Source organism: Microtus oregoni, unplaced genomic scaffold (genome assembly GCF_018167655.1).
Source record: "Microtus oregoni isolate MIOR12 unplaced genomic scaffold, Mior012 000061F_ref0000440, whole genome shotgun sequence".
Lineage (NCBI taxonomy): Eukaryota > Metazoa > Chordata > Mammalia > Rodentia > Cricetidae > Microtus > Microtus oregoni.
This window is the reverse complement of record NW_024543871.1, coordinates 11,081,195-11,093,762: the sequence shown is the minus strand read 5'-3', so window position 1 is coordinate 11,093,762 and position 12,568 is coordinate 11,081,195. Positions and strand designations below refer to the sequence as shown.

The following is a 12,568-nucleotide window of genomic DNA, read 5'->3' as shown; positions in this document are numbered from 1 at the left end:
TCTTTCTCCAGCAAGTATCAATTGCAAATATCTTCTTGGTTAGTGGAGATTTTTTGTGTCTGCTACACAGTTAATAATACTGGCATATGGTCTGGTTTGAATGGGTATGGGTCTTGTTTGTCCTTTCAAAGTCTCCTTCAGTTCTCATGTGGTATCCGTCTTTTGTCCCGAGGCAATCATGTGTTAGATTCCTGCAAACAGGGCGTCGAACTGAAGTGTAGAGATGGATCAGATGAATTTGGATTTGATGAAATCTGATGTAGTACTTGCATGACTACTGGTTGGGTTAGAAGTGTGGTTTTGAGGCTGTGAAGTGTTATTCTTGGAAAATTCCCATGCAAAGCCAATGTACAGTTGGCTAGTCCAGAGATAGCAGAGGATAAGTTGAGTGTCATGAGGAAAACTGATGACTGATTCTGCATTCAGGTCTAGGGCTTTGTATTTGTTGATAAAGGAGGTGTATATGGAATAGGGGCACTCACAAGGCAAGGCAGTTACATAATTGTGTGATCAGAAGTGGGACTGGGGACATGGGGATAACTCTGACAGCTGAGGTTTTGCAGTAGGAAAATGGCTAAACAATGTGTGTATTGAGAAGTAGGTATCATATCAAGGCAGCGGAGCAAGATCTGTTCTTATGGTACATGGCAGAAAGAGCCAGTGAATGAACTTGTGTTACCAGAGCAAAGCCAAGGAGTATGGAAATGGCACAGAGCAGAAGAGGTTATGGGGAAAATCATCATGGAAATTAGTGCTTAATCTGTGTTCCCACAGATAGGACTTGGGACTATGAAGAGGACAAGAACATGAGTTTATGTCTTATGGATCCATCAGGGAAAGCTGGTATAGAAACTATATGATGAGAACTACTATTAAGAGCATTAGGATTAAACAGAAGATTCACGAAGTCATTGCTTTTTACTGCTGAGTAGTACTCTAATACGTATATATTCCATACACTCTTCATCCATTCTTCCATTGAAGGGCATCTAGGTTGTTTCCAGGTTCTGGCTATTACAAACAATGCTGCTATGAATATAGTTGAGCATATACGTTTGTTGTATGATAGGGCATCTCTTGGGTATATTCCCAAGAGTGGTATTGCTGGGTCCAGGGGTAGGTTGATCCCGAATTTCCTGAGAAACCGCCACACTGCTTTCCAAAGTGGTTGCACAAGTTTGCATTCCCATCAGCAATGGATGAGTGTGCCCCTTTCTCCACAACCTCTTCAGCTAAGGCTATCATTGGTGTTTTTGATTTTAGCCATTCTGACAGGTGTAAGATGGTATCTTAAAGTTGTCTTAATTTGCATTTCCCTGATCACTAAAGAAGTTGAGCATGACCTTAAGTGTCTTTTGGCCATTTGAACTTCTTCTGTTGAGAATTCTCTGTTCAGCTCAGTGCCCCATTTTATAATTGGGTTGATTAGCCTTTTACAGTCTAGTTTCTTGAGTTCTTTATATATTTTGGAGATCAGACCTTTGTCAGTTGCGGGGTTGGTGAAGATCTTCTCCCAGTCAGTGGGTTACCTTTTTGTCTTAGTGACAGTGTCCATTGCTTTACAGAAGCTTCTCAGTCTCTGGAGGTCCCATTTATTCAATGATGCCCTTAATGTCTATGCTGCTGGGGTTATATGTCGGAAGCGGTCTCCTGATGTACTCACACATAATTGGTTTCTAGCCATAAATAAAGGACAGTGAGCCTATAATTCGTGATCCTAGAGAAGCTAAATAAGAAGGTGAACCCAAAGAAAAACATATAGTCATCCTCCTGTATATTAACATTCATCAGGCGATGAAAGGAGACAGAGACAGAGTTCCACATTGGAGCACCGGACTGAAATCCCAAGGTCCAAATCAGGAGCAGAAGGAGAAGAGAGCACAGGCGAGGAACTCACGACAGCGAGGGGTGCACCCCCACACTGAGACAATGGGGATGTTCTATCGAGAACTCACCAAGGCCAGCTGGACCGGGTCTGAAAAAGCCTGGGATAAAACCGGACTCGCTGAACATAGCAGACAATGAGGACTGCTGAGAAGTCAAGAACAATGGCAATGGGTTTTGATCCTACTGCACGTACTGGCTTTGTGGGAGCCTAGGCTGTTTGGATGCTCACCTTACTAGACCTGGAAGGAGGTGGGAGGTCCTTGGACTCCCCACCGGGCAGGGGACCCTGACTGCTCTTTGGGTTTATGAGAGAGAAGGATTTGGGGGAGGGGGAGGGGGAGGGAAATGGGAGGCGGTGGCGGGGAGGAGACAGATATCTTTAATAAATAAACAAACAAACAAGCAAACAAACAAACATGCCCAGTTAATCATTTTCTAAATATTTTGTCTTTTTCATGTGTAGAATATTTTCACCTACTATATTCCTATGCTCATATTTATCTTTTATTTTCAAGTACCATTATAAACACGTTCTTCCTGTTGCTTTTGAAGCAATAGGCCCTTAAGTCCACAGAACATAACATACTGTTTCATTGGCACAAGCTGCTTAACCTCTTCTGATCATTTGACATATGTTGTTATTTGATTATTGCTTTAATTATTAAACCTGAACTATAATGAAATAAAGGATTAAAAAGAAGAGTAAGATATGGTCAAAAGCAACAGGGAATTCCAATGTATAATATACTCATCCACAGTCAGGACTTGAGGATTGCAGATTATTCTGGTAGGCCTGGCTTTAATGGGATTAAGCAGGGAATCCATATAGTAGCAGAGATGCAGGAAATAGGTCTTTGTGGTTAGACATTGCCCTGGTGAATAAAGATATGTAAATCTAACAAGGAAAAACAGAAACCCTAGGCCTTCTGTGTACGTATGTGTGTGTGTGTGTTTGTTTGTGTGTGTGTGTGTGTGTGTGTGTGTGTGTATGTGTGTGAGTTACAGCCATGTAGATTGGTCTTCTTGTGGGACTCCTAACAATGGCAACAGGGGCTATCTCTGATGCTGTTGCCTACTTTGGGGACCCTTTCTGCCTACCAGATTACCTCATTCAGCCTAAATAAAACAGGAGATGCCTCGTCTCACTGCAACTTGATATTCCGTGATTGACTGAAATCCATGGGAGGCCCACCCTTTTCTGAAGAGAAACAGAGGAGGAAGAGTGGATGGAGTTCAAGGCATGATGGAGCGGAATGGGTTACCTCATAGATTGCTGGGAATTTCCATTTTCCTAGGTTTATAGCTCAACCCAGAGATGTCCCAGAAGCCAGTTGTCTCTCTCAGTACTCTCTCCCCATTTTCCCTTCACCTGATCCATCCTGTTCTCATTCCTTGCCCCCATCTAGACCCCTCTCCCATCCATCAGTGATGTCTATTCTATTACCCTTTCACAGTGAGATTCTCAAGCCCCATCATGACCCCTTGTTAATTAGCTTCTCTCTGAGCCTGTGATTGTAGCATGGTTATCCTCTCTGGGCCTGTGATTGCATCATGGTTACCTTACAGCTAATATTCACTTATATGTGAGTACATACAATAATTGTCTTTCTGGGGGGCTGGAGAGATGGCTCAGTGCTTAAGAGCATTGTCTGCTCTTCCAAAGGTCCTGAGTTCGATTCCCAGCAACCACATGGTGGCTCACAACCATCTATAATGGGGTCTGGTGCCCTCTTCTGGCCTGCAGGCATACACACAGATGGAGTACTGTATACATAATAAATATTTAAAAAAAATAATTGTTTTTCTGGGTCTGGGTTACCTCACTCAGGATGACCTTTTCTAGTTCTACCCATTTGCAAGCAAATTTCTTTTACTTTATAAAATGGTCTACATTCTATGGATGCCAAGCATGGGATATCCTTATGTGAAGTGGGGGTATATTTGAAGTTAGTGAGATTGCCCAGTGGCTATGTAAGCTTGCCACCAAGCTTAATGTGGGTTTGAACCCAGTGTTTCTGAAGGTAAAAACAAGAAAAACAACTCGGACAAGCAGCCCTATGATCTTTACACCATATTTTCTATCAGAGCACATAGGGAATGCTCGGCAATTTGTGATACTCACAAACAGAAAGATATGCATGACTGTCCAGTGTACAGCATAGTCTTCCTACTACATGACAAGGGAACACACTATCTGCAGAGCTATCACTATGAAGTCCAGCTCTGCCTTCAGGAGACCTGAGTTTCAGAGTGTCTCCAGACAGAATTGTGTTTACTTTTCTGTTTATGTGTCAGCTTCCTTACAAACCTTCTTTCACTTGATATTTATCCTGTGATAAATATCTTTGCAACATGCATTTCACCATTACTTTTCCCTGCTACTGCCTGTCGGAAATACCTGAACGCATGATCATGGCCTTCAGAGATTAGGATACAAAAATACCCAAAGAAAGAGACAGGTTAGACAGAGGAGGAAGTCATTTAGACAGACCAAGAAAATAAAGGTGATGCTTTATTTAGAACTAGTTGAGAACTACAAGAGTTTTTAAATGAGTAGGAACTTTCTTCTAGGAATCTTCTGACAGATGTTGCAAATGTAGTTCTCACTTCATATCTCTTGATCTGCCACTATGGAAGCACACTTGGCCTTCACCTGATTCTTTAGTTTCAAAGAGTTTATCTCAAAGAGAAAGAAGGTAACACCAAAGAGTGACATGGTGGCAATCAGTACTCCTATTGGGAACACAACAGTATAGTGTTTGCTTATTAAGGCTTCTTTTTTAACTGGAAAGTCAGGTGGAAAGTCAAGAGTGGTTTGGCCACAATGATCTACAAAGTGGTTCCAGCTCACAGAAACAAATGTGAAGATGCTGCTAACACACAAAACTAAGGCAGCAACCTTGTAGCAAAATAACTGCATCTCAATAAATGGGTCTTTCATGCAGCCAATATTAATGGCGATTGCACTGAAAATCAGAACTACAGGCTTCATCGTAACAGCCCACATTATCAGTGTTTGTGCATACTGAAATTCAGGTGAAATGGTCCAAGTGGAACTGATAGGGGTGTGCACCAGAATCTTGGTTACAGTGCCTGAAGCATTAAATTCTTGAGGGTAGCAAGCTTCCCAAAGTCCAAAAGACACGAATTGCACAAGCTTGTCATTGAATTCCCAGAGGCGCCAGGATTGGCTGCTTGCGATGACAATCTCAAACACCAAGGCCGATAGGCTGCAGAGGAGGCCACTGAACTTGAAGAGGCACTCCTTCACATTGGCAAGTCTAAAGATGAAATTGAACAGGTATATAGTCAAGTCAGGAACACAAGGGACAGTGGAAAACAAAATGAGTTATGGTTTACAGAGCAATAAGTTCTCATACCTGGTCCTTGCTGTCACAAAAAGTTGTATTTAAGTAATATACCTATGGCCAAAGTTCCCTCTATATGAGGTTTTGATTAGCAATTTCACTATATCTATCAAATGCTGAAATGTGCAAATTTGTTAACTAAACATGTTAATGCTTGGAATTAATACTCAATAATTTACAACACATGTTAAATGATGTTTAATTAAGCAGTATTTACAATACATAAATAAGATAAATAGCTTAAATGAGAGGTATAAGCAGAAGAATGCACAAATATCTATAAATTATGGTAGTGAATTTACACAAATTTAATTCACCTATATTGTCTGCTATATTTCTACATGTGTATGCTAGTGTATGTGTTATCGGAAAACATATTGGAAAACCTGAATTATTATTATGTGACCAAAATTAAAATCTGTATGTGAAACATGAGCCCTCATGAATATTTCAATCATTTCCCATGACTTACTCAAACATACACATTAGAAAATTACCTTCATTTCATTGCTGAATATGAAGTATCCCAACTGTCTTGTGTGAGAAACTATCTTCTCCAGCACCAAATTAATACTATACATTTACTGTATGCACCAACTTATTTAGATCACTTATTGGTTCATAAGTAGGGTTAATGGATGTGGGGTTAATGTTCATGAATAACTATGCCCTGAAGGATGTCACTGTGTTCTTGAGCATAAATAAAGTTCAGGCATGTACATGATAACATTGCCACCTCCAATGCAGAAGGTTTGAGTGCACTACAAACTGTACCTCCTTGCCACAAAAATTTCTCTACCAGCTTCCCACTATTCCACATTCTCTGTGGAATGTACTTCCTAACAGGGTGAAGGCAGTAGCTCTACTAAATTGGGAAGTCATATCAGCAAGGTGACTTTAAAATCTAGTATGAATTGAGTAACACCCTACCCATGCCCTCTTCCTTGTTAAGGCAGATCTGAGCCTTTTGATGTCAGAATCAGTGAGTTTTGAAGCACAACCAGAATCAGGGTGGAAAATTCTCTTGTGTAAGACAAATGAGCTAGCATGGCAAGATTTAGTTTTGCCCATGTCTGAAACCCATGGAGGAGGTGCTTATGCTTCATAAAGATCCAATCTGAAACCTTCCATGAAGCTCATCTTAAGCTTTTACCTTTGTTTATCCAGGAGGAAGAGATCCATTTGAGAAATGTCTAGATCATAAATATCTTCCAAATAGCAGGAAATGTTGGACAGACACGAAGTCGCACAAGAGTTGAATCACCTTCAGTAAAAGAAGTTCTGTTAGGCAGATATTTCAGCTCAGAATGGTGTCTCACCATCAACCCCTGGTTCACACAAACCAACCCCTTCCTCTGCTTTGCTTAGTTGAAGCCTCATTTATACTCTTCAGGGATATTAGCCCATCTGATAGTCCTGACCCTCCAATGAGATTCACGCAATCATTACCCCATTAAATAAACAGAAAAAACCACAGAAAGTCTAATTCACATACTCAGTTTCAGGAAACTACAAATGTATAAAGCTCAATACAGGCTACAGAGCCTTCACAGCTACACAGGGATTCCCAGTACTTATATTCAGTAGGATTTACTGACATAGACATGATATCAACAAAGAGTTGAATCTTAGGTCATTGACTTCTTTGACCTTCTATGTCTCCTGAAATTGAAAGCTTTTAACAGAAACCATGTAGAAAACATAAAATACTTGCCTCTCTTCCCTTCTATGAAGGCCAAATGCTAGTGACTGCCCAGTATGAGAGTGACTTTAAAAATTCTTGTTTCCGTAGCTACCAGAGATGAATGTCACATTATGAGCAAAGAACCAGAGTCAAGACATATAGTCTTAAAGGGCCAGAGTGGTTAATGTCCCTCTCATATGTACAAACCTTTAGAGATATAATTAATCGATTAAGGATTTAAATTAATCTAGAATTAATTTGAAAAAATTCTCATAAAATAAATTTATCATGATTTCTCCCTTCATCAACGTTTTCTACTCCCTTTGTTTCCCACATCTCTACCTGCCCACTTGTTCAGTCTTTGCTTTCTCTATCTCTGAAAAAAATCTTAATACAAGAAAGACGAAAATACTAAATGAACACATGGCATAAGGTTTGCATTGGCCAGCTACTGCTAGTTATGAAGCCTACACTGGAATGTATTGAGTATTCCCAGTTATATTCCATTGAACAAAACTGATTTTCTTTTTATTTTTTTCTAGGCAAAGAATTTTATTAACCCTTTTCCAAACTTTATCCCCAGGCTTCTTCAGCGTAATTCGCTGCAAAGACTGAATTGTGTTTAAGCAAAAACTGAAAAGAGCTGCAGTGTCCAAGGGGCTTGGGCTTAAAAATATTAGCGATCTAGATTTGATCAGATCCATAAACAAAAGACCCTTTAAAAGCAGCCATGATGTAAAATAGCAGCTCCTGTAACTTCTGCAAGTGTCAGTTCTTCAGAAGTCGCCTCCGTTCAGTTTGCCTCATTCTAAGACGCCTCATCAAAATTCTCCACCAGATCTGGGACTTCATCATCATCATCATCCTCTCCAGTAGCAAGGGGTGCTTCTCCATCCACAGATTGTTTGGGCAGAGCTTCAGCCAGTCTCCTTGAACTAGTCAGACTGTCTGCCCCAAGCTGGTTTAGAATGCTGGGAAGCATTTCTGTCAGTTGCTTTGTCTCAACGTGGCCTGTAACGGTGAAGGTGTTTGCTACCAGAGACGCCTGAACTTTAGGGTTGTTAAAATGGATCACTGTTCCTTGGTTTGTGAACATGTTCACCTCTTCAATACCAGAGAACTTCTTTAAGGAGAACTGCAGTTTTTTATCATCTGCTGTGGCTGTTCTGTGAACCACCTTCTTCTTTCTGCGAGCAGTTCCTTTCCCACCAATGCACACTTGTGCCTGCAGCTTGGCCAGTTTTTCCTGGTTCATGATGGTTTCTTTCATCTTGTCGGAGTGGAAATGGGTTCGTGCGGGGGACTAGGGTTTGCGCTCAGGGGGTCTCGGGCGGACCAGCTGAGGTAATGCGCACACATGCGGGGACGCAGGGTGGCAGCTCTGATCTTCTTTCTCCAGCAAGTATCAATTGCAAATATCTTCTTGGTTAGTGGAGATTTTTTGTGTCTGCTACACAGTTAATAATACTGGCATATGGTCTGGTTTGAATGGGTATGGGTCTTGTTTGTCCTTTCAAAGTCTCCTTCAGTTCTCATGTGGTATCCGTCTTTTGTCCCGAGGCAATCATGTGTTAGATTCCTGCAAACAGGGCGTCGAACTGAAGTGTAGAGATGGATCAGATGAATTTGGATTTGATGAAATCTGATGTAGTACTTGCATGACTACTGGTTGGGTTAGAAGTGTGGTTTTGAGGCTGTGAAGTGTTATTCTTGGAAAATTCCCATGCAAAGCCAATGTACAGTTGGCTAGTCCAGAGAGAGCAGAGGATAAGTTGAGTGTCATGAGGAAAACTGATGACTGATTCTGCATTCAGGTCTAGGGCTTTGTATTTGTTGATAAAGGAGGTGTATATGGAATAGGGGCACTCACAAGGCAAGGCAGTTACATAATTGTGTGATCAGAAGTGGGACTGGGGACATGGGGATAACTCTGACAGCTGAGGTTTTGCAGTAGGAAAATGGCTAAACAATGTGTGTATTGAGAAGTAGGTATCATATCAAGGCAGCGGAGCAAGATCTGTTCTTATGGTACATGGCAGAAAGAGCCAGTGAATGAACTTGTGTTACCAGAGCAAAGCCAAGGAGTATGGAAATGGCACAGAGCAGAAGAGGTTATGGGGAAAATCATCATGGAAATTAGTGCTTAATCTGTGTTCCCACAGATAGGACTTGGGACTATGAAGAGGACAAGAACATGAGTTTATGTCTTATGGATCCATCAGGGAAAGCTGGTATAGAAACTATATGATGAGAACTACTATTAAGAGCATTAGGATTAAACAGAAGATTCACGAAGTCATTGCTTTTTACTGCTGAGTAGTACTCTAATACGTATATATTCCATACACTCTTCATCCATTCTTCCATTGAAGGGCATCTAGGTTGTTTCCAGGTTCTGGCTATTACAAACAATGCTGCTATGAATATAGTTGAGCATATACGTTTGTTGTATGATAGGGCATCTCTTGGGTATATTCCCAAGAGTGGTATTGCTGGGTCCAGGGGTAGGTTGATCCCGAATTTCCTGAGAAACCGCCACACTGCTTTCCAAAGTGGTTGCACAAGTTTGCATTCCCATCAGCAATGGATGAGTGTGCCCCTTTCTCCACAACCTCTTCAGCTAAGGCTATCATTGGTGTTTTTGATTTTAGCCATTCTGACAGGTGTAAGATGGTATCTTAAAGTTGTCTTAATTTGCATTTCCCTGATCACTAAAGAAGTTGAGCATGACCTTAAGTGTCTTTTGGCCATTTGAACTTCTTCTGTTGAGAATTCTCTGTTCAGCTCAGTGCCCCATTTTATAATTGGGTTGATTAGCCTTTTACAGTCTAGTTTCTTGAGTTCTTTATATATTTTGGAGATCAGACCTTTGTCAGTTGCGGGGTTGGTGAAGATCTTCTCCCAGTCAGTGGGTTACCTTTTTGTCTTAGTGACAGTGTCCATTGCTTTACAGAAGCTTCTCAGTCTCTGGAGGTCCCATTTATTCAATGATGCCCTTAATGTCTATGCTGCTGGGGTTATATGTCGGAAGCGGTCTCCTGATGTACTCACACATAATTGGTTTCTAGCCATAAATAAAGGACAGTGAGCCTATAATTCGTGATCCTAGAGAAGCTAAATAAGAAGGTGAACCCAAAGAAAAACATATAGTCATCCTCCTGTATATTAACATTCATCAGGCGATGAAAGGAGACAGAGACAGAGTTCCACATTGGAGCACCGGACTGAAATCCCAAGGTCCAAATCAGGAGCAGAAGGAGAAGAGAGCACAGGCGAGGAACTCACGACAGCGAGGGGTGCACCCCCACACTGAGACAATGGGGATGTTCTATCGAGAACTCACCAAGGCCAGCTGGACCGGGTCTGAAAAAGCCTGGGATAAAACCGGACTCGCTGAACATAGCAGACAATGAGGACTGCTGAGAAGTCAAGAACAATGGCAATGGGTTTTGATCCTACTGCACGTACTGGCTTTGTGGGAGCCTAGGCTGTTTGGATGCTCACCTTACTAGACCTGGAAGGAGGTGGGAGGTCCTTGGACTCCCCACCGGGCAGGGGACCCTGACTGCTCTTTGGGTTTATGAGAGAGAAGGATTTGGGGGAGGGGGAGGGGGAGGGAAATGGGAGGCGGTGGCGGGGAGGAGACAGATATCTTTAATAAATAAACAAACAAACAAGCAAACAAACAAACATGCCCAGTTAATCATTTTCTAAATATTTTGTCTTTTTCATGTGTAGAATATTTTCACCTACTATATTCCTATGCTCATATTTATCTTTTATTTTCAAGTACCATTATAAACACGTTCTTCCTGTTGCTTTTGAAGCAATAGGCTCTTAAGTCCACAGAACATAACATACTGTTTCATTGGCACAAGCTGCTTAACCTCTTCTGATCATTTGACATATGTTGTTATTTGATTATTGCTTTAATTATTAAACCTGAACTATAATGAAATAAAGGATTAAAAAGAAGAGTAAGATATGGTCAAAAGCAACAGGGAATTCCAATGTATAATATACTCATCCACAGTCAGGACTTGAGGATTGCAGATTATTCTGGTAGGCCTGGCTTTAATGGGATTAAGCAGGGAATCCATATAGTAGCAGAGATGCAGGAAATAGGTCTTTGTGGTTAGACATTGCCCTGGTGAATAAAGATATGTAAATCTAACAAGGAAAAACAGAAACCCTAGGCCTTCTGTGTACGTATGTGTGTGTGTGTGTTTGTTTGTGTGTGTGTGTGTGTGTGTGTGTGTGTGTGTATGTGTGTGAGTTACAGCCATGTAGATTGGTCTTCTTGTGGGACTCCTAACAATGGCAACAGGGGCTATCTCTGATGCTGTTGCCTACTTTGGGGACCCTTTCTGCCTACCAGATTACCTCATTCAGCCTAAATAAAACAGGAGATGCCTCGTCTCACTGCAACTTGATATTCCGTGATTGACTGAAATCCATGGGAGGCCCACCCTTTTCTGAAGAGAAACAGAGGAGGAAGAGTGGATGGAGTTCAAGGCATGATGGAGCGGAATGGGTTACCTCATAGATTGCTGGGAATTTCCATTTTCCTAGGTTTATAGCTCAACCCAGAGATGTCCCAGAAGCCAGTTGTCTCTCTCAGTACTCTCTCCCCATTTTCCCTTCACCTGATCCATCCTGTTCTCATTCCTTGCCCCCATCTAGACCCCTCTCCCATCCATCAGTGATGTCTATTCTATTACCCTTTCACAGTGAGATTCTCAAGCCCCATCATGACCCCTTGTTAATTAGCTTCTCTCTGAGCCTGTGATTGTAGCATGGTTATCCTCTCTGGGCCTGTGATTGCATCATGGTTACCTTACAGCTAATATTCACTTATATGTGAGTACATACAATAATTGTCTTTCTGGGGGGCTGGAGAGATGGCTCAGTGCTTAAGAGCATTGTCTGCTCTTCCAAAGGTCCTGAGTTCGATTCCCAGCAACCACATGGTGGCTCACAACCATCTGTAATGGGGTCTGGTGCCCTCTTCTGGCCTGCAGGCATACACACAGATGGAGTACTGTATACATAATAAATATTTAAAAAAAAATAATTGTTTTTCTGGGTCTGGGTTACCTCACTCAGGATGACCTTTTCTAGTTCTACCCATTTGCAAGCAAATTTCTTTTACTTTATAAAATGGTCTACATTCTATGGATGCCAAGCATGGGATATCCTTATGTGAAGTGGGGGTATATTTGAAGTTAGTGAGATTGCCCAGTGGCTATGTAAGCTTGCCACCAAGCTTAATGTGGGTTTGAACCCAGTGTTTCTGAAGGTAAAAACAAGAAAAACAACTCGGACAAGCAGCCCTATGATCTTTACACCATATTTTCTATCAGAGCACATAGGGAATGCTCGGCAATTTGTGATACTCACAAACAGAAAGATATGCATGACTGTCCAGTGTACAGCATAGTCTTCCTACTACATGACAAGGGAACACACTATCTGCAGAGCTATCACTATGAAGTCCAGCTCTGCCTTCAGGAGACCTGAGTTTCAGAGTGTCTCCAGACAGAATTGTGTTTACTTTTCTGTTTATGTGTCAGCTTCCTTACAAACCTTCTTTCACTTGATATTTATCCTGTGATAAATATCTTTGCAA

General features: G+C 41.5%; 2 protein-coding genes across 2 annotated transcripts; both read right to left on the bottom strand.

Moving 5' to 3' along the window:
- Positions 1–4,495: 4,495 nt before the first annotated feature.
- LOC121439462 lies at positions 4,496–6,437 on the bottom strand. Its single transcript, XM_041639957.1, has 2 exons — positions 6,409–6,437; positions 4,496–5,168 (listed from the first exon to the last, which is right to left on the bottom strand). The coding sequence occupies exons 1-2, from the start codon at positions 6,435–6,437 to the stop codon at positions 4,496–4,498; spliced, it is 702 nt and encodes a 233-aa protein (XP_041495891.1).
- A 1,310-nt stretch (positions 6,438–7,747) lies between these two features.
- On the bottom strand, positions 7,748–8,209 carry LOC121439390 (transcription factor BTF3-like). Its single transcript, XM_041639896.1, has one exon. It carries the CDS (start codon positions 8,207–8,209, stop codon positions 7,748–7,750), a length of 462 nt encoding a protein of 153 aa, XP_041495830.1.
- Between the last annotated feature and the right edge of the window lie 4,359 nt (positions 8,210–12,568).